The 24,662-nt window shown below is 35.4% G+C and overlaps 2 protein-coding genes across 3 annotated transcripts; one reads left to right on the top strand and one right to left on the bottom strand.

The window, feature by feature from the left end:
• Positions 1-428: 428 nt before the first annotated feature.
• Positions 429-23,599, top strand: LOC6652871. 2 transcript variants are annotated; one of them, XM_047011677.1, is made up of 6 exons: positions 429-559; positions 645-1,633; positions 1,707-1,830; positions 1,885-2,075; positions 2,138-2,319; positions 23,020-23,599. In XM_047011677.1, exons 1-6 carry the CDS (start codon positions 484-486, stop codon positions 23,042-23,044), a joined length of 1,587 nt encoding a protein of 528 aa, XP_046867633.1. In that variant the 5' UTR covers positions 429-483; the 3' UTR covers positions 23,045-23,599. The 2 variants fall into 2 exon arrangements, with proteins under 2 accessions (XP_046867633.1, XP_002075208.4); XM_002075172.4 differs by lacking the exon at positions 23,020-23,599 and adding an exon at positions 2,436-3,462.
• LOC6652870 (dynein regulatory complex subunit 4) lies at positions 6,787-11,646 on the bottom strand. The gene is made up of 4 exons (XM_002075171.4): positions 11,340-11,646; positions 9,707-9,749; positions 7,997-8,465; positions 6,787-7,837 (listed from the first exon to the last, which is right to left on the bottom strand). Exons 1-4 carry the CDS (start codon positions 11,340-11,342, stop codon positions 6,913-6,915), a joined length of 1,440 nt encoding a protein of 479 aa, XP_002075207.1. The 5' UTR covers positions 11,343-11,646; the 3' UTR covers positions 6,787-6,912.
• Positions 23,600-24,662: the final 1,063 nt, after the last annotated feature.

Genomic DNA, 24,662 nt, shown 5'->3' with positions numbered 1-24,662 from the left:
TATATTTAAATTACTTTACAAAAAAATTTTCACGGAACTATCGATAATGTACATATATGATCAATCATATAACGCCAATACACATGTTTTTGTAAAAAAAAAGGTAAGAGAGGAAACAAAGTTTTGATCAAACCATTCACTGATTTTTGCGAATCACTGTAGTGACACAATCGTGAGGCAATATTTTCAAATACCTTATGTTTTGGATTTAGAAACTAGTTGATACATAAGTCTACTAAGTTGATGCTTGTTTTACTCGTAGAATTGTGTTATATTATTCAAATGAATAAAATAGTCAAGAATGAAAGTTATTTCTTTGTCCCGTTCAAATTGTAATAATATCGATAACTTTTACCAGTATTTTAACGACCATGCGTACCATTATACCAGGGATGCGTATTGTCTGTTTCAGAAAGAGTTTGTGTTTAAATGCCTTTTTGTCTGTATGTATGTGTGCAAGCGAATGCTGTGTGTGCTTGAGCGATGGAATTGCCATCGAAATGTGCAAATTTATCTGAAGTTGCTATGCATAAAAAACAGCTAGAAACGATGTGCACAGGTGAGCATAGTCGATGCCATGACATTTTACTAAGATATAAAAGAGCATGGCTAAATTGAAATTATTCTTTTTATTTTTAATTTAGAAAAACTCATTTCCATTTCGGCCATTGAGAAAGTGCAACGGTTTTGCTACATTGGAAATCTGGAAAAGCCCGTCTATATCTCAAACACGTTCTACTGCTTTGATCTGTCAGTGGAACAGCATTTTGAAAGATTGCGCCAGATATGTGGCGAATTGTCTGGCACGGATCTGGTTGAATGTTTAAAGGGAGTGCTGAGAGATCAGGACGAGAATGGTCCACGGCACGATGAGGCTCTGTTGGTATTAGCTGTCTTTCTGTCGACCAGCAGTGATGAGGAGCAGCGGAAACTGGTCCGTAGCCATTTTACTACATTGGTTGTCACTGATAAGGATCTGTTAATCTTTACCAAATTGGCCAAGCGACTTCAAAAGCTGTTAAAGCGTAAAACTCCAGTCAGTCGAACAACACGAAAGGCCATTGTGGAGTGGTATAAAAAACAATCCCTTCAGTATCTACTCCATATGTGGTCAATTAACGAGGGCGGCGGATTTAATTGGTCAGCACATCGAGAGCTTTTGCATTGCTGTCACTATCGGGATTGTGGATTCGAGCCTGATATTGAAGCTGCGTTGCGTTTGCTATCCACACCAATGAAGGAGTTGGCCAAATGGCCCATCTATCTTAATCCAGTTCAGCAATGTAAGGAGACAATTATGGGCATCGTGAATCTTCGTCTCGATCAATCTCCTAACAAATCTAAGGCACTGCCCATTGTCGAAAAACTAAATCTCAGCTATGAGCACATCCCTGGACATTTGCTACGTACCAATCATGAATTGGCCACATTTCTTTTACCAAAAATGACCTACGATCAATTGCTTCATAGTTGGCCGGTATTCTCGACTTTGTATCAATGTGATAGGACCAAATATCGTGAATATGTCGAGAGTTTCTTGAATGAGCAAAAGCTGCAGGCGGCTAACATAAATCCGTTGCGCTTCCTTCTGGAAGAGAAGCGACTAGGTCGAGTCAAGGGCAAACCAACTACGGTAGGAAAAAGCACCAAAAAACTACTTCGACTGTTTTTAAACAATCATATACCCATTCCTACCTCCATTTCAGAAAACACCTGTAATGAATAAACCTAACTTTATGAGCATTCTATATAAGAAATCTTTCGGCTTAAACAAACCCTTGGGATTGCGTCTGAATATCACATTGAATCTGGAGCAATTATACTTGAAAAGTGAGTGCAAACATATATCATCTTAATATATTCATCTTATTATCCTATCCGCAGAATCGTTAAGTGGACGCTGTCGGTCTATAAAATACATTGATGCTATAATGGCCTTAGCATTTGGCTATTTCAAGAGTGATTCTGATGTCCATGTTCAGTTTTGGCATAACAAAAGCGGCCAATTTAAAGCATTACCCTGGACTCAAAAGATGTCAGTAGATGAGGCCAAAGTCTGCTGTGAGAATCAAATGGTAATGTAAAGAAAGCTAAAGGCTTAAATCTCTCAAATGCATTTAAACATTTAATAATTCAGGTGGTGAAAGTCAGACAGACGCTTGGAGACATCTTGTGTGCGGCTCTGGGAGATACTGAGAATACATATGATGTATTTCTCGCGATTGTACCCTGTGCCACACGTGGTAATCCGCGAAATTCTTCTGAATCATTGAGCCTACAGCTGGCTGAGTATCGTGAAAAACGCAATGCAAATGCAAAGTAAGTAATGGTAAATGCAAAGTAAGCTAGCTTGATCCGTACAGTATGTTTCTAGTTCAGGATGGCCCACTGTTTTATAACGTCTAATAATCTCCCTTTCTTCACGCTTCATTTAGGTTTATCATTTTGAGTTTGCGTCAGTGTCAAGCGTCAATGGTTTATTCCACTATATGTAAGGAGAATATATTGGAATTGTGCAGCATTAACGAGCAAACGACCCGATTGATAGGTGCATTTACTCGCGATAAATTCAATTAGAAATCATACAAAAAAAATGAGAAATAATTTCAACGAAAAGCCGCAGATACACATAACCAAAGAGAGATCATACGATCAAGCTGCAGGCAGGTCGAGTTAAATGGCATACATTAGAAACATAAGCATTTAAAACACATACTTATAACATTAACATGTATATATGCATACATATGCGTACTTTATATATGTATATATATACATATATCTAACAAGATATTAAGCTGAGTCGATAAAATTATGTAGGAGCCGCCATCTCTCCCTTGCATACAGCAATTTAAGCGTATTCCATATATGTATGGAATGGCATCTATATACCTACATGTATGTATATACATATGTATATGTATGAATATATAGAGAGCTATTTCATTGACAAGTACTCACCGTTTTAAATCAGCTAGAACTCCTACCATCTCTTTCATTCTCATTTAACAAACGATATGCCCCACTCGGACAGTATTACGACTAAATCATTAAGATCTTTTATAACGGTACGCTGAAATACATGCATACATACATACATATAAACATATATACGTATAGGTAGTGCAGTACAGTGATCGCTGCCCATTAATCATTCACTCACACTGACATTTGAATACTCCGATAGAGAAAATAGAGGTGGTATTGCACACACATAGACACATAAAGAAAAACTATACACATACATCTACACAACGTTAATTTTTTAACGTTCCTAATAGATCCAATTGTATGCATTTGAATTGTATTATATTAAAGCCTTTTGTTTTCTTCGTTTTCCTTTCGTTTTAAATGTTAAATCGAATGAAAACAGAACTGAATCTAAATTAAATTTGGATGAAAAACAATGTAAAAACATCTGACTAAAAGCAAACGGAAAAAATTAAAAAAAACAAAAAACTAAACTAATTCTAGAAAAGAAACAAAAAAAAGAAACCAAACGGAAAACCAAAAACAACCAAACAAATTGCCTTACGAACAAAATGTTAGTTAAACTCCAATTTTAGTTAAAGAGACAAACTAAATCATAAACACGGTATTTCCAATTATGGCATTTAGATTTAAAAATGATGGAAAACATTTTAAAACGTATTTAAAATAGTCCAAGCAAGCAATAAGAGTAAATGAACAAAAATGAATCCAAAAGCTATAGCAGACACTTCTGTATTGATCTGTTAAAAGAAAACGTAATTGAAACTGCCTAAGAAAACAAAAATAAAACAATACACCAAGAAATATTAAGTCAATTGTGAATATTTTGGTGCGAAAACTACAAAAACTGATAAAAGCAAATAGGGAAAAATTAAATGAAATCATATTTTTAAAAACAAAAGTTAGTCAAAAAATAAACAAGGCAGGTGAAACAAACAAAAAAAAAAAAACCTAAAAATTGAAAACACGAATGAAGTTAAAAACTCCCATTGTGCCATACGTCAAGAGAAATTTACACACACACATACATACATAGCTACAATACAGACATCCATTCTCATGAATATGCATAATTACCATTACTAACTAGAAAGATGGATTATTTTTTTGTCTATTTTTTTCATTTTTTTGCTTTGAAATGTTTGTCAAGCGCTTCGATAACAGGAAACATTCATTAATAACGCAAGAGTCAGACTCTACACATTATGAATTTTGTGAACCATCCTTCCCTTATACTTATATACAGTATTAACTTAAATACTAACTAGATTTAATTAGGAAAATTCCTTAAAAAACAGTCAACACGACTGCAAAAGAAATCATTTGCAAAAGAAAATTCCCCATTTTTAAGTTCCACTAAGAGGAAAGTTTGTATTCATCTTTATTTATGTATTTTTCTGTTAAAGTGAAGTTACCCAATTAACTTCAGTGGTATCATTTTTATTTGATTTTTCCAATTTAATTGTAAGTGACTATATAATATCAATGAAATTATCATACGTAGACTAGAGTGGAATCTCTTTAATAAGAAATATAATGCAATTTAAATTTGATTTAATTTAAGATTTGGTTTGATAGATAAAAGTATAATACTCGATTTGAGTAATTTAATACTTCGCTTAAAGCAATTATTTTGTATATTAATATAGCATATAACAGATATGACTCCTTATGGCATAAATAATCAGTATTTAATTCATCTTGCGTTATTAATGGACGACCCAAAAAACCATAGCAAAACTATAATAAATTATAAACAAATGAGAGAGAGAGAGACAGAGAGTAAGAGAAAGAGAGAGATAGAAAATGAAAAATTAACGCAAACAATTTGACTACAAGAATTAGTTTTAGTAAAAATTTAATACCATAAATTTGGCAAATAAGAGAAAACTACTTACATACATATGAATAACAAAGCAAAACAAAAAAACAAAATACTAGAAAAAAAGATAAAACAAAAAACTGTATTTCTACGGACATTTCTGAAATGTTTCCACACACGTCTGTGAAGTAAACCGTTGTGATCGCTTTAATTTTTTATTTTATTTAAACAAAAGAAAGTAACCAAGAAAACGCAAACAAAAACTTCTAAACCAAAAAAACAAAAAAAAAAAAAACAAAAAAATATACATATATGAAAAAAATCGAAACATGACAATGCAAAACGCAAAATATATATGTTAAAATCGCTATCTCTGAAATATCGAAAGATCTGTAAAATACAAGAAAAACAAAAGTACCTATATACGAGAAAACATAAAGAACAAAAAATATGAGGAACACAAGCAACATGGCACAAAAATTCTGTAAATTAATATACATACATAGATATGTACATCCCGTTTCGGTTAACCGAAATACATTTTACTCAATTGTATTCAACCGTTACTCTAGGCAATAGTTTAATGCATTCAATTGTATCAAATCGTTCCATAGTACACTACAAATCATAATAGCTAACGATTTTCCTAAACAAAATTTAAATTCAAATCAAGCTTGAGTTGTTTAAAGAGAGAGAGAGAGAGAGAGAGAACACTACCCATTATTTGATTCATAGAAAATTAAATTTCTTAGATTTTTTGTTTTTTTGGTGTTTGATCCACTTTTATTTACAGATTTCAAATGGTCAAAAAATGGGGAAAAAATTACTTCCATATTATATAGAAAATTTCGATTTTAGTTAAAACAACAAAAAAACACATTTGTCTTCAAATTGTCTCAAGTGACTGAAAATAAATTAGAATCGGGAAAAAATCCATTACATTTTCGAGTGAATACGAATCTATATAGCTACACACCTAACTAACTACACTATACTAACTTGCGACCTGTCACTAAATCAGTATTATAAGAAGTACTTTGCTATGTGAAATAGCCTTTTTTGTTGTAAATCAGTATATTGTATGTTGAGTAAAATGTATAATTAGCATTATAAATACAAATGTACTCGAATCACTCCTCCCTCTCAAAAGATAGTAATCACACATGAGACTAAATCAATTAAAAACAAAATGAAAAGAAACACTAAGTTTGATTTAGAGAAATTTTTTGTAAACAGATGAAAATTATTGTTGTTGTTGATCAGATTTAAAAACAAAAAAATAAAATACAAAAAATCCAAAAATGGAAAATCCGTATTTGACAGCCAAACAAAAAGTGAAACAATATAAAACAAACAAGATAAGCAAAAGTAAAACATGATGTGATATCTATTTCCAAAATAAATGAAATGACAAATTACAAAATACATAAAGAAAAAGCCAAAACCGAATATCGTGAAAATTAACAATTGTGAATCGAAATAAAATTATAAATTTCGTCAGTCAGAAGAAAAAAAAAAAAAGAAGAAAATACTGAGCTGTAATATCCCAAAATAAGAAACTATGAGCAAATCAGAAAGAACAACCGACTTATCTCTCTCGAATAAGATGCCAATGTCTTTTGTTTTTCCATTTGGACTCTGAGTGCTTTTTCAGTTTAACTACATAAGAAAGAATGAAGCAACACAAAAGTTATGCCATATTTTCATTTTCCATTTGATTGTATACTTACATATATCTTATAAACATTTACAACATTGTTATATCGAATGACAGCAATGCGACTCGGCTCGGCTATCTAGTATTAAATGACATTACCAATACGAAAGCCAAAAGAAAAATTAAGCAAAAAAAATGTAACGATTCTTTACTCTATTCGAAAATGATTCTTTTTTATAAACATATACATATGTATACATACTTCTTATACACTAAAAAATACCAAGGTCAAAAGCTGAATAAATTAAAAATTGGATTGGAATTTACAATTAATATATGTATATTATATTATATATTTGAACATAAATCGGGAAGTTACGAAAAAAGGGTCACCACAAATTTAGGTCTATTCAGATGTGTGTGGATGTGTCAGTCGGTGGATCTATTTGTTCTTTGTGACCAGTCCCGCGGGGCCGCACATATAAAGCTGATCATCTTGCCGATCGCGCATTGTATTAAAGCCCAATTCGTCGGCGGGCACACCATATTGCTTCAATTTGCACTCGTATGTCTCCAGCAGATCGTCGTGGGCCTTTCGGGCCTTGGCCACTTCATAGCGCAAGTCGATAATGATTTGGTTCTTCTGATCGATGATATCGCCGACGCGTTCATCGAGGCTGTTCAGTTTTTCAGCCATGTTGGGAGCACAAGTGGCAATGGTCTCCTGCATAATGATCGTACGTTTTTCATCCTCACGCATAAGTGCGGCTATCTTGCGCTCGAGCAAAACATTCTTGAGTCCCGTCTTTTGCTGCAACTCAACGATCACCTCATTGAAGCGCTCCTTGAGTCCTTCGCGTTCGCTGACCAGAGCATCGTTGCGCAATATGAGAGTCTCAGCCTCCCAAGTCAGCCCTTTAACCTTCTTTTCGAGGTGCACGTTGCGCGTTTTAAGGCGGCTCAATTGCTGTTTATCGCGTTCATAGAATTCCAGCTTTCGTCGCATTTCGTTTAACTGAATGTTGGCGTGGTCCAGTGGCTCCTTGAGACGTCGGTTCTCCTGCTGTGTTTCTGAGGCAACTCGATCGCTGCGTTCAGCTTGCTTACGCAAATGCTCTAATTGCTCCTTCATGCTGCCGATTAGCGCCAAATTATTGAGAGTGATGTCATTGTAGTAGTTTTTCATGTCATTGAACGCCAAATCATGATGATCCTGAAGATCTTTGATCTGCTGATTCTTACGCTCTTCCACCTCAAACATTTGGGTATTATAAAAAAGATCCATTTTTGATTTTTGCTCCATCATTTTCTCCTCGTGCAGCATTTCATTGTCCTTGCGTTCCTGTTCGAATCCCAGTTGTTGTTCCCTTTATAAATAATTCATGCGAAACGAACGAGTAATGCACAATATTAAAAACGAAGAAAATTAGTATGAAAAGTGCCTCCAGGATGCACGGAATATTAAGACTAGAGTTCTTTGAGTTATGGCACATGTAAGCATGCACGCGTGAGTAAAGGATACTTACAGCAATTTCTCATTGAAGTGGGCTTCCATCTGTCGCAATTGCATTTCATTCATTTCGGCGCGCTCACGTAGCATACGGCGCAACTGTCGCTTATCCCGCTGCAGCTCCTGCTCCTGCAGGACATGATGCTCTTGGGCCAGTTTCAATTGTGTCATGGCCTCGGCTCGCACTTCCCCCAGCTTATTGTGATTCTCGAATTGCAAATGTTTCATTTGTTGCATCACATGCTTTGTGTCTACATCGGCCAAGTCTTGAGTGGCTTCGATCTCTTTGTCCTTTTGCTGCAGCTCATATCGGGCCTCGTCCAACTGCTGCCTCGTGATCTCCCAAAATGTCCGAATTTTGTCACGTTCCAGCTGGAAGTAATTGCGCTCCTCCCTTTCGCGATCCATTTCAGCCTTAAGGCGCAGGGCGAACGCCTCCAATTGATCACGTGTCATCGAGGAGGTGTCTACGCCATCGATGAGAACTGCTCAAAGCAAAGAAAGGGAAAAGGGAAAACGGAGATGCAGTTTCCAGTAACTTTAAATGCTCATCGAACGTGCTTTATATGACAATTTAATGAGAACGAAGTGGCACGCGCTGTCTTTCGGGTCGTTTCCGCTTTTCTATATGAGTGTGTCGTCTTGTCTGTACCTCCTCTTTGTGTGTATTTGAGTGTGTGTGTGTGTGTGTGCCATGTTGTAATTGTTTTCTGTAATTGGCCACGTTGGTCGTCCAAATGGTGCCCAGCACCAGGACGAGGGCTAGAGACTATTATGTGCGTTAGAAACTAAGTGAGTTTGTTCACTCGTGGAAATGAAGTGGACAGTTCCCCTTTTTTTATTTCGCTCTGGTTCGGCCAATTATAGTGCATTTTTGGGGGCATTCCTTGTCCAGACGCAGATTATCATTATTTCTAAATTGCTCTGCTTGACCATTTGATACCCTTATGAGAGACCAAACCAAGTCTTCCACTTGTTGGCTGTATCTATCATTGCAAATGCATTTGAAAAAAATAATATGTATTTTCCTCATAGGGTGAAAAGTAATTAAATGGACTGCATATATGGTAAGGTGTATCCAATTTTGGATCCGAAAGTTGCTATTATTAGAGAGTATAGACAAACTGTGAAGATATATGAAGCTGAAGCCAAAAGTGTAGAGGCAAGGAGGACTCTGGTTTACCCAATGCATTGTGGTTGGTTTTGCCCAAACAATTAATTGCCTGACAGGCGGCGGTGCTGGCGGCCAACGTGAGGGCCCCTTTTTCTCAGCGTTTTGTGTACATTGGTGGCAAAGTTTTGGGGACATACAGTTTTTCCCCAGAATTCAATTTGGCGCCAATTTAAAATTTGAATTTTCAAAAAGTGAATTGAATGAAATATTATTTATAAGAAATGATTCATAATGAGAAAGACTTCGTCGTCTCGGAAGTTTTTCGTAGTTTTCATTGACCCGCAACTTTCTCTGAGGGCTTAAAGGTGTTTGGTTCATACTTAAAGATTGTATAAATACAATGACCCACTATAAAAATCGCATAAAATCAACATTAAGAGACGAAAAACTGTATGGCCCAAAAAACCTTGCCACCACTATATGTGCATGCACGCATACATATGTATGTACATACATATGTTTGTATGTGTGGCCTATGAAAGTTTTTCTTTGTATTGCCACTTTAAAGAACAATTGCTTAATTTGATGAAAAATAATTTGATTACTTCTTACCTGGCATCTTCTTGCCCTTTTTGCCCTTTTTACCCTTTGGCGGCTGAAAAGAGATGAGAAAAAATGGAATTAAAAATAGTTTGTTGGCTCATTGATGACGCTCCTCCCACCCTCTTGACTTGATTGAGATATGTTATAGCATCGATCAAATAGTTGGGAGGGCTGGATCAGATGCCGAATATGCATCGTTATTACAGTTCTTTATTATGTCCTCTGACCCATAAACTATTATTTTGCCCACTTTAAATCCTTTAACAGGGCTTAATTTGATTTTGCTTATTCGCCAAGAGACACACACACACAACAGGAGAAGAAACAGTAAATGGATTGGAGTGGAGTCGTGGAGAAGCCACCAGCACCCGGAAAACCAGGCAGAGGAGCCAACAAGGACTACGCGCCTCGCTCATCGTCGCATTAAATAATGTGATGGCGCGGCTTTCAAAACAATTTTGCAACAGCTGTTGGCTTATTGCATATTTTATGACTGCAAATTATTCAAAAATTTTCGAAGCGACCACCACCATGGGTCCTGCTCCTATTTCATTGCTTGTGAGGGGGAAAAATTGTTTAAAAAAAAAACATATACATTACATACATATACATTAATATACATAGACATCTCCTCATACTAAATATACGTAAACATTTGTCTGTATATATGATGCATCTATACATACATATGTATTTCGCATAAACAAATTATCGAAAATAGACAAAAATAACATTAACAACAATGCAAGAAAGAGAAGCAGGATAAAGTTGCACTAAAAGCTGAGATTTCATTCTGAAGCTGGCTTCCATTCGAGTGCAACGACATTTATTTCAGTTATGTATAAAATGTGCACATACACACAAATATACATACATACATACATATATGTATATACATATATACAGGATGCATGTAGTATATATTTTGTATATGTCTGCAGCACAACAGCAGCAACAGCCCGGCTTGGCATGAAAAATTGAATGCGCGCCGCCAATGCTTGGCGTAGTAACTCCCCCCACACCCCACTCAGAATAAAAAAAATTATATATATTTATATATTAATCCAAAAATTCAAGGCTCAGACTATAAGATACCCTAACATATCACAAAAAAATGCATTCATTTTAACTTAGCCTTGGACACAAAGAATGCAATTCGAGAAAGAATTCACACAATGGGGAAATGGGTCTTGCCCAAAATCAACTTGACCAGATGACCTCTAACATTACTTGATTTAGTTTCAGTATGAGCATTAGCGGAAAACAGCTGGAAAATTTACGATTTCGTTATTCAGAAATCGTAATAAATGATTCTGTGCTAATTTCACAGTTAGAGGGACCGTTTTAATACATCCTTGCTGTTAGCAGGGTATGCAAAATCAGGGAAAGGCAAAGAATGCAAGAAAATGGAGCGCAACGAGGTCGCTTTTGTTGTTCGTTTAGTTGGTCGAGAAAGAGAAAAGTGCCTTATCGCAGACGCCATAATATGGCGAAGGAAGATGAAGATGAAAACGAAGACCACGGCGAAGAATAAGATGCCTCTGCTACTCCTATAAATGGTCCGACATTTCCTTCCATTCTCCTTTGGCCTTTCACTTTGTGTCTGCCACTTTCTGATGATGTTGTGATTTGTTGCACTTACCATTTTGAAGTTTTGTCTCTTTCGGTTGCTTCTTTGTTTTTTCAAGACCTTCAAGTAATTAAATATTATTTATAATTATAATAGATAAAAATATTCGTCTATCGCTCTGTTCTCTAGGCCACTTCTGGGTCGATTATTAAATCGTATTTTACCGGTCAACAACGAACGGTTGCCAAAGACTACCGCTAAATATATTATATATATATTTAAATGTGTAAATATACTATTTAGTTGCCCCAGCAACCAACATCAGGGCAAAGTTTTTTTCGAATGCTTTCAGAAACAAACAAAACCTATGTATGATTATTGTGGCAAAGTATCATTGACTCCTGAACACTCACACAGACATAACTCTAAGCCATCCTTATACAATTATTCAATGGGAAATCAACAAAATGAAAACCGGCAAATTTAAAAGAAAATACACAGAAGATTATACTAAGCATTTTATACTGGCAAAACAAATTCTGATACATAAATCATAGAAATTTCCCATATTATAACAAGCAAATCGTGCCGACTTTTTATACCCTTGCAACAAGGGTATATTAATTTTGGTCAGAAGTGTGCAACGCATAGAAGGAAGCATCTCCGACCATATAAAGTATATATATTCTTGATCAGCACGAACAGTGACTTTTCTCAATAACTTCGTTATTTTTTTGGGGTAATGTCGTGAAATTTAATATTGGTGAGCTTATCACATATAAACGACTATGCCAAATTTGATCCAGATCGGTTGACTATATCATATAGCTCCCATAGAAACGAACGACTTTTGTCAATAACTTCGTTACTTTTAACGCGATTGCTTTCAAATTAAACATTTGTTAGTTTAATATATCTGTTAATGACTGCGCCGAATTTGATAAAGATCGGGTGACTATATCATATAGCTCCCATAGGAAAGATCGGTGGAAAACAGTGACTTTGATCAATATCTTAGTTTTTTCCTATGCTAAGATTGTAGGCCGTTCTTTCGCAAACATTAGCCTTTTTAGATAATAAAAATAAAAATTAGTCTATTTTACTCACAAATGTTGGTATCTGAATCGTTTTCCGATTTTTAGGACCCACATAGCATTTGGGGATAAATTGGTGAAATCGTCTTCTTGACGGCACATGAAATGTTAGACAACTTTTAAGCTTATGTGGCTAACAAAGAGGTCCTGTTAAAGACAAGATTTTTAATTAAAAAAATTAGCCCACGTCAACATTTGTAGTTCATAACTTTGGCCACCCCGTTCAATTATTGGCCTAGTATCGATCGTTGAAGTGACCACACACACCACACCCCACCACAAGACTTCAATTCACATCTAAACTTCTACGTGTCACCCCAATTAATTTCTTTAAGCTAACCTTAATGTAATTGCTTTATATAATTGCTGTAACTTTGTAAAATGTCTTTGGGAATGTTCTATATTTGTGGCTTGTCCAACGGATGGCTTCAACAGTTCCCAAAAGTAGAAACATGTGTAAACTGTTTAGAAGGGAATTCTCGTGCAACTTAAGCATATGGGTTAAAGGTTAACTGCTTTAAAACTATGCGAAAATATGTATTTGCCCTCCTTGTATACCATTGCAGTTTGTGGATATATGTATCTATAATCCTTCACGATTCTATCAACATTATGTAATAATCGACACCATTGCAGACTTACAAATCCATTTTTATATTAATGGTCATACATTTGTTCACTTGTCATATTCCAAAACGACATTGTGTCTGCTTAATCAAACAATCCTTTAATTTTCCATACATAATGTAATTGGAAAATATATACATATATATGTACATATATACATATGCGAGCTTCTGCTCATGTTGGCTGTGTGTTTGTATCAGATTTTATTCATTTCTATTTTGTTTGGCTTAAATGTAATCCATGGTGTTGCTTTATGCAGAAGGCATGCGTATGTTGTGTATGGTTTGACCAGTTGAGCTCCAAGCTCCAGAGTTCCCACGCGCTGCGATCGGTTTATATAAGCGGTGGATCGTATTACTTACGCTGAAATGTTTATATATTTCCATGTGGTATTTGCACCCGCCACCTTCTTCCTTTAGGGGGGAAATCTTGGTTTGAAGCGTGTTTTGGGCCAAATTATTAAAATTGTGATTTAAAAACGGACAGAGTTATTGCAATTGTTTCTTTTGTTTTTTTAATTGAGAATAAATAAAATATAAAATTTTTTTTTTGGTACGAGGGCTGTTTAAAAAGTTCTCGGCTTCCAAAATTAACGCCAAAAAGCAGAAGGTATCCTGCTGGCGGCAATTATAAGTTGATGCAGGATCGTTTGAAATTAAAATTTAACCAGATTCAGCAAAGATGTAATTCTGGTCCCAGCTTCAACCATAGATTTTAATTTTTGTGACAAAATGGTGGCCGTTCATCGATATTCTGCGTCGATTGCACTTTGTTTTATTAAAATCGGTTCAGAACTTCGAGTTGTGCATGGCGAGCACATTGCCTCACACAAAACGTCAAATCTCCGAAAGTATTTCGAGACCGAGGATACCCCCCTCAATTCACTTGGTAAATTCAATCTTCACAATTTAAAATAGTTGTTCGATTTGGTGCATGGTATACCGAAATCGGCGAGACAACTTACTCACTTCATTATACCATACACCCATAGGGTAATATGCCTCCAGAGTTTACATAAAACTGGTTTCCTTAAAAAGTATAGCAGATAGAGACATCAAATTTGGTTTATATACTCGTTTAGTTAGCGCGCAGAAAATAATTGTTCCTACTTTTTGCCACGCCCCCTTCCGCCCCCGGAATTTACAAAAAACAGATTTTCTTAAAAACTATGACAGCTACCGACATTAAATTTGGTACGCCCATTTCCGCCCCCGCAAATTAAACAAAACTGATTTTTTCGAAAACTAACAAAGCTAAAGTCACCAAATTTAGTATGTATATTGGCTTAGTATGCGGGCAGAATACATATATTTTAATATGTTGCCACACCCACTTCCGCCTCCATAATTTAGAAAAAACCGATTGGATCTTGCAATTTTTTGACCATTGCGATCAAATTTGACAGACTAATAAATCTTATCTTTCAAACTACCAAATTTGATTGAAATCGGACTAGAAACATGCAAAATATACGTATGAACGTATTTTGCTACGCGATCCATAAGGTCAGAATTGGCCGTTGGCTAGTGGCGGCGCTAGAGTGCTTGTGTGTTTGTAGAGTGAGCGAGATAGCATATGGTTATGAGGCATGTTAAAACAATTTAATAGACATACATTTGGTTTTCGAAATTTTAAATATTTGTTTCACCTGGTGTATGGTATACCCAAGTCAGCGAGTCGACTTACTTACTTCATTTTAATTATACTACTGAAAAAGTCTTTGCTATGGCTAAACCTAATCGCAGGTATAGTTTAGTTAGAAGTATTTAATAGTCACATATAGCAGGTAAACATTTGGTTTTTGCTCATCATGTGAAATCTGGAAACCTGAATTCTGAAATATATTCGTTGAAAATTGGGAGTGACTAGCAGACACAGAGATGATAGACCGATGAGAGAGAAAGTGTGTAAAAAACGAGAGCGAGAGATGGAGATAGAGAGAGATGTTCAACACTATCCAGCATACACACATACACATAAGAAAAACCAGAGAGCCGGGGCTAACTTCCACCGCGTCAAAGTTTGTATACCCTTGCAACTTTCCTTACCCATAGCCATCAAATTGGAAAAACGGTTTAGCTAAAAAGTCTAATGTTTGCGAAAGAACGCCTAGAATCTTACCATAGGAAATCGAGAGATCGTTCCTATGGGAGCTATATGATATAGTCACCCGATCTTGATCAAATTTGGCGTAGTGTTTATATGTGTAATAAACGAATATTAAATTTCACGACATTACCTCAAAAAATAACGAAGTTATTGAGAAAAGTCACTGTTCGTGACTTTGCCTTTTGTATGAGAGCTATATGATATAGTGGTCCGATCCGGCTGAATCCGAGATATACAACCCCTGCAGTATATACAAGCCTACATGCAAAATTTCAGCTCTGTAGCTATTACGGTCAAGGAGGAGTTTGCGTTGATCCAGACGGACGGACGGACGGACATATGTAGCTGTATGAACTCGTCTCGTCGTGCTCAAGATCAAGAATATATATACTTTATATGGTCGGAGATGCTTCCTTCTATGCGTTGCACACTTCTGACCAAAATTAATATACTAATTTTGCAAGGGTATAAAAATGGCCATCCATATGCACACAAAAGAAATGAGCAAATTGAAATTGAAATAGAAATAGGAATAGGAACAGAAACAGTTAACGCAGAACCAAGACAAAATGAATGTGAAGTGCGATGCGACCTCTTCCCGCCATTCCTTCGCAACCATCCGCTTATCGTGTATCTCTCACCAACCTCCATTTGCTTCTGCCTTTCCGACAGTCATTGCTATCGCTGAAGTCGTAGTTCAAAGTCAGTTCTACTCCCGTTTGCAGCTTAAGTACGTGGCTTCTGTTCCCACTCTCACTCCCACTCCCACTCCCACTCCCACTCCCAAGCTATCCTACTTCTATAGCTTTAGACCCCCTACCCTCCTATCCCTGGCAAACGGGTCCCGCTTCAAGTGCAGCTGTTTGTTTGCTTGTTTGTTTGTTTGTGAATGCGGACATTAAATGTTTTTGCATTTGCAGCAGCCAAAAAGCGAATGGGATAGAACGAATGGAGCAAGCGAGGGGTGGGGGCTTGGAGTTGGCTGCAATGTCTATGTCTGCATGGTGGTGGCTGTTGTTGACTAGTTAATTGGACGATTTTATAAAATATATTATTATCATCAAGCTAACATCTGAACTGTAACTTGGACGCGCTTTCTCACACAAGAAGCTTAAAGTCTGATATATATACATACATGCATACATACATACATACATACATATGTATATAACTGACTGTGTCCCAAGAAGACTTACGAGAAGGCTCTATTTAAAGTGTCGGGACGTCATGAATAGTGAAATGAAACCTAATGCAACTTTATATTTTATTTTTGGCCTCGTGCTTTTCACTATTCGCACATCTAATTTAACCTAAGACTTATTGCTAAAAATTATAGGTAAGGCAGTTTTGGGTTTTTCAATAAAACAAGTGCATACTTACATACTTGAATTCAGCAACAGTTTTTAGTGAGTTCTTTTAGTCCGCTTTGGATAACCATTTTCTATGTTTACACTTTAAACGCAGAAATAACACATTTTAGTGTCCAAAATGGACATTATTAGATTTTTTCGGCTTGTCTTCATTTCTTCAGGTGTATTTTACCAAAGCGCCATAGCTGTGCAAATGCTGTGAAGCTCTGTTAGATTTTGAACGAGTCCTGGAATACGGAAAATTGATTGCAGCGAAAAGTGTAAATTTAAAATCAGAAAACTTAAGTTAGTAAACCACAGAAGGAAAATTTAATGTAATCCTATGTAATCAATCAATTATAAATTAAGTTGATATTCAGTGTTGGAAAAGAGTGCCAAAGGCTAGGTAAAGCCAATCTTGTCCAGTCGTTTTTTGTTTCTCATTCACACAACTTAGGTAGATGGCTAAATTAACTATTTGTATATTGAGTTGGTTTTTAATAAAACTGGCACTCTCGGGCCCTAATTAATGTGTTGCCACTCATCCAAACAGTTTTGGGCACATTATTTGAGTTCAGTGCCCCTCCTCTTGCCAAACACCACCCACCCACTCAACAACGACGGTAAAAAAAACTCGAATAGTAACCAAGAAGCATATTGCCTGAATATTTTGGCATGCCGGTTAAATGCTTTAATTGAAATTAATAACCGCAGTGAGTTTTGGGCAGTCAAGCGCAAGCTGAGACAAACGAGGGAGAGAGTAAGGACGTGGCAGACAGTAAGAACGGGCAAGGACGAACCAGAATTTTCAATTGTTTTCATTAAAAGTCAATTTTTGATACCAAAGGCAGGAGCAGTTGAAGATTCAACCCTTGCAAGTGAAAAGATTCCCTGCGGATGCTTAAGGATACCTCGACAACGTCTCTCCTAAAGGGCCATGGCGCAAACGATGCTTGGTGTATAATTTTATTTAGGCTGCCGGCTGTTGGCTGTTAGCTGTTAGCTGTTGGTTCTGGCCATGGCCCATTGCGCATTTAAATGTAACGGCTGCAAAGGGTCACGCGGCTTTCTCTTTCCCCACCCCACCATCTCCAGTTAACGTAGTGATTGAAAGTGAAAGTAAGTATTTAAAATATGATTAGAAAATATGGCAACGGTTTGTACCCATAAGATATGTTTAACATGGGCCTTCAAGCACTAAAAGTGCTGAGTAAAACTTAAATTCATATAAACTGATTATTAAAAGTAAACTAAAGAATATGGAAACTAAAAAATATGGTCTATTTGAGATATTAATTAAATACATGCGAAACCATCCGGATGGAGCGACTGTAACATACCTACATATGTATATGTAAATAGTACATAGTTTCCAAAGAACGATTGGAATTTTTCCTAAACTGGTTTACTATTATCTAATTCTGTATCAAATGTTTACAAAAGTTTTATAAGGAAACACAAAAATATTTTATTGGTTGACCAAATAAATTTGTTTAGGCAGAAAAACAATTTCTATATATTTATGACAAAATGTTTGAATATTAAGAACAAAAAAACAATATTGGCATCTATTTCGCCCTAAACTGTTTGAACGAGCCAAGTTTAGTAATTTAATGCAAGGATGGCCTTTGTTGCCCCAAAGATTGGATCATTTTAACACATAAAAAGAAAACCACAATGTTTGATTTTAGTAAACAAATATGATATCCAAAAGGATTCAAATATATATTTGAAATTTATGTCATCAGACCAAACAGGTTTGTATCTAAAATAATTTCAAAATAATCTTTTTGCTGTATGTAAAATCAGTGGATTTTTTAAATCTATGGATTAAACGTTTGGTCCGATATAAATGGGTATCCTGCCTATTCTGACGGTTATTCCAAATGGATAAAAATCGGTCTTTTTGAAGTGTTGATATCGTTTTGAACTTGAACTTTCATCAGAATGTGGCATAGACAATGAAATTGCAGGTTTTTTTAAACGATTTTTTTGGGAAGGGTATTAATGTGTCATCATAAATTGACTGAGGTCTTGTCGCGATTATTTTTGATTTGTTCTTCTCATCATTAACTAGTTTTTTAGATATCAATGCAAACATTTGTATGCAATCATGTGTCCTATAGAATAAAGTCTTATTGCATTGAGTGGGTTTTAATTAACTTTTTCGCTTTCCTTCAAATGAAGACCATCAAATTGGCGTATGAGTTTTGGGGGTGGGAGCCTTGGCGGCGGCCAAAAAGTCAAAACGACGGCCGGCTGAAGATGAGCTGGATAAAAACAATGACAACACTGTTTTAGCATTATAACGAAATTACGATAAATGCCACCATTGAGTCTTCCAGCTACTTTGACCACATTTCAAGTGGACAGTGGAGGATAAAGTAATGTTTTTCTATTTGCCTTTTCCATTCCATTCCTTTTTTATGTCGTTTTTGTCGAAAGTTTTTTGGGTGTCAGTCACTGTCCTAGTGTCTGTATTAGTGTGTGTGTGTGTGTGTGTGTGTGTGTGTCTGTGTGTGTGTGGCAACTCGTGCTCATTGCGGTTGCAGAAGTTATTTGCTGTGTTATTTTCACAACAACTTCCGCTTTAGCTCAGAGAAACGGATTTCCTGCTGTGCTCGAGAGTTAAATTTTGTGTGCAACTGCTTGAACGACGCACAGTGACTCGTTTGATGCAAGCATGTTGCATAGGTTTTATGTGGACTTAATACAATTGTCAAATTGTAAAATATTTCTAATATTGTATTAGCTATAAATTTAAATCAAAACTGGGTATTAGTCGGCTTGAGGTCAATAAATCTTAAAAAAGTTTTAAGGTTTTTAATCGCAGGCAGCACAGAAGGTGGGCAGGTTGTCTGTGTATAGCTATTTCAAGAACCACCAAGCTGTATCATCAGCAGACTTCGCTAGAGAATCCAGAGTTGTTATGGCCATACCATATTTTCAATGCTGAAAGAAGTTGGGAATTCAAACAACATGAAGCGAAAAAAGAACGGCAAAGCTTGCAACTGCAGATTCCACCTCCGCCATTAGAATTAGTGTAAAGGGCTTTGCTTAAGGGGTTACGCCACCCCTTAGGAAAAAACTTTTATTAAACACAGATTGAGGGTACTTTAAAGAATATTTATTGAAAAAAAAAATTAGTTTTAAAACAAAATGGCGGAGATATGGGCCGGCAAGTGCCACTATGATTTGTAAATCCTTGCAGGTGGGGTGTCAAATTTCTCGGCTAAACATCACCCGAAAAATCCAAAAAAAAAATCTTGTTATTCAGGAAGGCTTTGGCAAAATGGCGGCTGTTTGAACAAAAAACGCTCTTTTTCGGAGAACATTTTTGGCTAAAAAAATTCATAACTTCCAAACAGAACCTTAAATATCCTACGTGGGCGGATACCCAACACTGTAAAGAATATGTGGTAAAAATTTAAGCCAAATCGGTCCAGTAGATTCGGAGATATTTGACACCCCGTTTCAAAATAGTAGTTTCGAGAAAAACGCAAAAGAAAAAAATGTACCGCGTCGGGGCCGACTCGGCCGCGCTCACTTCTAAACGCTGTAACTTCGGAACTAATTCGAATACCGATATGATGTAAAGTGTAAAAGATTCTTAAAACTATAGAGGATTTTTAGAGCCAAAAAAAAAAAAAGTTTTTTTTTTCAGGGGTGGCGTAACCCCGTAAACAACTAGTCGTCACGCCCAAATATTTATATTATAGTATTTTGTACTATATTTAAAAAAGAGGGTTTTACGGCGGGCCTTCCTCTGCCCACAAGTTGCGAGCTCGAGATCGCGACCTTTTTCCCCCTCCCCGTAAAATTCGGGACTTGTCCGTCTCTCTGCCCACAAGTTGCGAGCTCGAGATCGCGACCTTTTTCCCCCTCCCCGTAAAATTAGTAAAGGGCAAACTCGTCCTACTTCCTGTGTGGCAAACTGATGAATAATATCATACCCAATCCAAGCGATGCAGTATATCTGATCAATGCACCGAATAGCTAGACTGTTCTGACCTTAGAGATTTCTCAAGAAACGTTGCTTGGACCCTGAGACGCTTAACATTTTGCGTTTGTCATTTATGGTTACCCAAAATAGGAAAGAATCAGGACTGACTGCGAAAAACACTAGCGAGGGTAAGTTTGGCCATTTAAAAGTGTGTATTTCTGTCACTCACTTCTTAGCTACAGGCTCCCAAGGAAAAACATATAATGTTAAACATCGGATTTCTAGCAAAACTAAAGCAATAATACGGCTCTTAGTGCAAATGATTTCATTGTAGGCTTGTTAAACAGCTAAATGATCTTCCAATTTTAATCAAATTTGTCAGAGTTGTTGCATATCGGCATTTGTTAAGAGCCTAGTTTGGTGAAAATTTCATAAGAAACAATTATCACCGATGATCCCAAACTCTTCGTGGATCTTTCGTAAGTATCGGGCGGCTAAGTGTATCATAGCTTCTGTCAAAAAGGTCTCTATTAATAATTTTGTTATTGTTGATGCGATCGTCAGAGAATAAATATTTGTTACGTAAATATACATACCCACTAATATACTTGTGGTCGGATATTGATAAATTTTATCGGCGAACAGACAGAGAGACAGACAGTACAGTCGTGGTGATACCTTATAATATAAATACTTAATAAATTAGACCTACGACATGGCATAAGGTGATAGTTCTCTTAGCCAATACAGAAGTTGAATTAGGGAATTTCGAAATTCTTCAGTATTTTCCATTGAGTGTTAAGAGCATGATGAGTTGAGAGTTAACTTATAGTAAGTAAAACTTGTCCGTATATTCTGGGATATCATATTCTCTGCTCAGATTGTTTTTAACATTGCAATTCTGGATTTCTGTACAGATTTTCATTTAAAATTGTCCACCCCAATTTGAATTGGCTTATCAGTTTTAATAAATATATTTGTCCTTTATTTGTAGAAGGTTTCATTTGTTTTTTGTTGTTGGTGAAGTTTTAGTGTGTTTTTTTTTTTAAATAATGGTATTATTTAAAAGTTATTTTGTTTCCATGTAATATCTTGTATATTATTTATTTATGTACGCATGTCTTTTTTGTGTATGTATTTATGTATGCCTGTATATAATTATGTGTATATATATGTATATATATATATATATATATATATATATATATATATATATTATATTTGTATGTTTATTGCATTCTCATTTAAATATATCCGCTTTTACATATGTACGTAGAAGTAATTAAATATCAACTAATTAGTAATTGTATTTTATCGTTAATATATGTATTCATATTGTTATTCCTTTTCGTATGTATGAATATATGTATATGCCTATATTTTTTATAATTGGTAAACTCCATATACATTTACGTAATATAAATATAAGTACATACATATATAGTTATTGTTTTCTTTTTTATTTTAAGCTATATACAATTTCATTTCATTTTAACATACAAAATAAATTGTCATTCAACATCATAACTAGCTCTCGATTCAATTTTATGTGGAATCAATTTTTACATTATTTAAAAGTAATTTATAATAAAAAAAAAAATATTAAAAAAAAACACTACTTACATACTTATATGATTATATACAGAAGTTGTGAATGTAAGTCAACGTATTGCCTATACTCTTATAATACTAAATTCTCTACATACTATGGGCTCAAGTGACAAAACTAAGTCAAATACCTGAAAACTTAATCGAAATATTAGGAAACGAAGGATTGCTAAAGACTAATGTGCATACATATGACTTTTAGAATTTTGTGGTTCTATTTCCATTCTTTAAAAGTTTTGTGCACCTTGCACCAGTAAAAAAATGAAAGGTGAATATAGATATATGTAAAAAATTATTCGTTATCCACAATCGTTTCCTTTATCCCTGACGGAACTACTTTTTAGTATTGCTTCATCAGGGGGAAACTCCAGATATATGTACCTGATCACATATGTAAGTGGTTGCTAAGTAGGCCTGGCGAACGATAATACTCAAAAAAAAACAAACTCACTTGAATTGAAAACTTTTAGCAATTTCGATAATGGCTGCTTGGAATTGTTTGAATGCATGAAATCATTTTGCCGAAAGTTAATGTACGATAACTGGTAAGTGCCTTGTCTTGTCCTTTGTTGCTATATTGCCCATTAAACGTTCGGTCGTAATATATGATATTCATGGGTGTACACGTTTGTAATTACATATTTCATTTGATGTCTGTTAATAATGGCACATATAATTATTGTTTCTCAACTTTTCTCAACATTACCTTTCGTTTTTGTGTATATCGTATGATTTATATTTAATAGTTTAGTATTGTAGTTTATATATGTATTTTATAATATTTGTATTGATTTTCAAAGCATTATATGACTTATTATGTAAACTGCAAGCAATTCAATACAATTATGAAACAACCTTTTTCCTTTATTTTGTTTTAAATGCTTTATAAATTTTTTGTTTAATTTTTCTGTTTTTTTTTTGTTTGTTTATTTTTTACAATTTGGTTTTGTTGTATTTGTTGTTAACAAATATTATGATTATAAACTTTCCTTGAATGCATTTTCGTTCTTTATACATTGTAGTTACATCAACAGACGACAACGATAATGATGATGAGGATTATGATGTATGACGACAAAAATGATGATGTTCATGATAATGTAGTTTATTATTGTGTGGAGAAGGCAAATGGACAAAGGAAATTCTTAATTAAAACGCTTAGGCGAATAAATATACACTCTGCTACACAGTTCAATGAGAGACAGAGACAGTGACAGAGACAGAGACAGTGATAGCCGAAGGAGAGACAGGGAGAGGTCTTGGGTTGCATAGACATATGCAAGGAGGTGTTCAAGCAGTGATGACTGTAAAAGAAGTTCTCAATTCCTGAATAGTTTTCCAAATAGAATTTCAATTAAATCACTTCAAGCATCATGTGGCAGGATGGCAAGGATACTACAGGCTTGCGGCCGAGTTGTCAACATGATTGACAATTAAGATTTTCACATTTTTCCTTAGGAAGCAAATCTAAAGTGTTGCAAATTGAAATTTTCATACACACACACACGCAAAAATTCTTTATAAGTATATGTGTTATCATACGAGATGTATGTATTTAATTTTATTTTTGAAGTTCAGACGAGTTGAATTAGTCGAAGCCCAAAAAAAAAAACAAAACAAAAAAAGAACATAAGAAAAGTGTGTTTTGTTTGGGTTGGAGGGGGCAAAGTGAAGAAAAACTGTTGAAAAGATTGCACTGCCTTACAGCGCCAGCTGTTGCTTGGACTCACTTGCATACACACACATATGGATAGGACTCTTTTTCATTATTAAATCAAAAAAGTTGAGTAAATTTTCAACAAAATGGCAAAAGCCTGAAGGAGGCACTTGTAACAATTCAACTTGATTGCCATTTGTTTTAGCGAGCCCTGCCTGCTGCTGCTGCTGCTGCTGCTGCTGCCACTTCGTGTTGTACATGCGGTAAATGTTTTGCGGCCAACTGGCTGCAAATAACACACACACACACACACAGCATCCACCACACCGTCCATTGCCCCGCACCGCTATCCATATTCCCAGTAAGCGGTGTATTCAATTAAACTTCCGTCAAACATGAAGAGCCTGGCACTGGGTGCTTCTTCTTCTTTGGCTACAGTTTCCAGAGATGCGGTGCTACCCCAACTCTGATTGCTATACTTCTGCCACTGCCTCAAGGTTATAAAATAAACATGTTGCCACACACAAAATTTAAATAGATACAAGTTTTGCGAGTGCATAACACAATAAACCGCAGTAAAAATATATATATATGTACATATACACGCTCATATACATACACATACATAAGTATACATATATATCATAAAAAATATAAAGAAAAGCCAAATTATCTTGATATACTCGCACACAAAAGCCTTGTCGCACACTTAACTCCCTTTAAGAAAACCATTCAGAAGCGATCAACACAGAGTTAATGGAACTATGAGATTTTTATATGCCACATTTTGGTTTCTAACTTGCTGAACATTTAGTTTGATCCATCATGTGGCAATGATCCTGCTTATCATCCAGATATTTCATTTGAATTAAATTGTTCATTTAAGCCTAAGTAAGTACATTTACGCTTTTTTCTGTAATATAAACTTAAAATTATACTTCAAGAGGTTATAACTTTTAACTAAAAATAGAGATGGAAATTTTTAACGTCGAAGTTGAGATGGGTACA

Source organism: Drosophila willistoni, assembly GCF_018902025.1.
Source record: "Drosophila willistoni isolate 14030-0811.24 chromosome XL unlocalized genomic scaffold, UCI_dwil_1.1 Seg142, whole genome shotgun sequence".
Lineage (NCBI taxonomy): Eukaryota > Metazoa > Arthropoda > Insecta > Diptera > Drosophilidae > Drosophila > Drosophila willistoni.
This window is presented reverse-complemented; position numbering and strand designations above follow the sequence as displayed.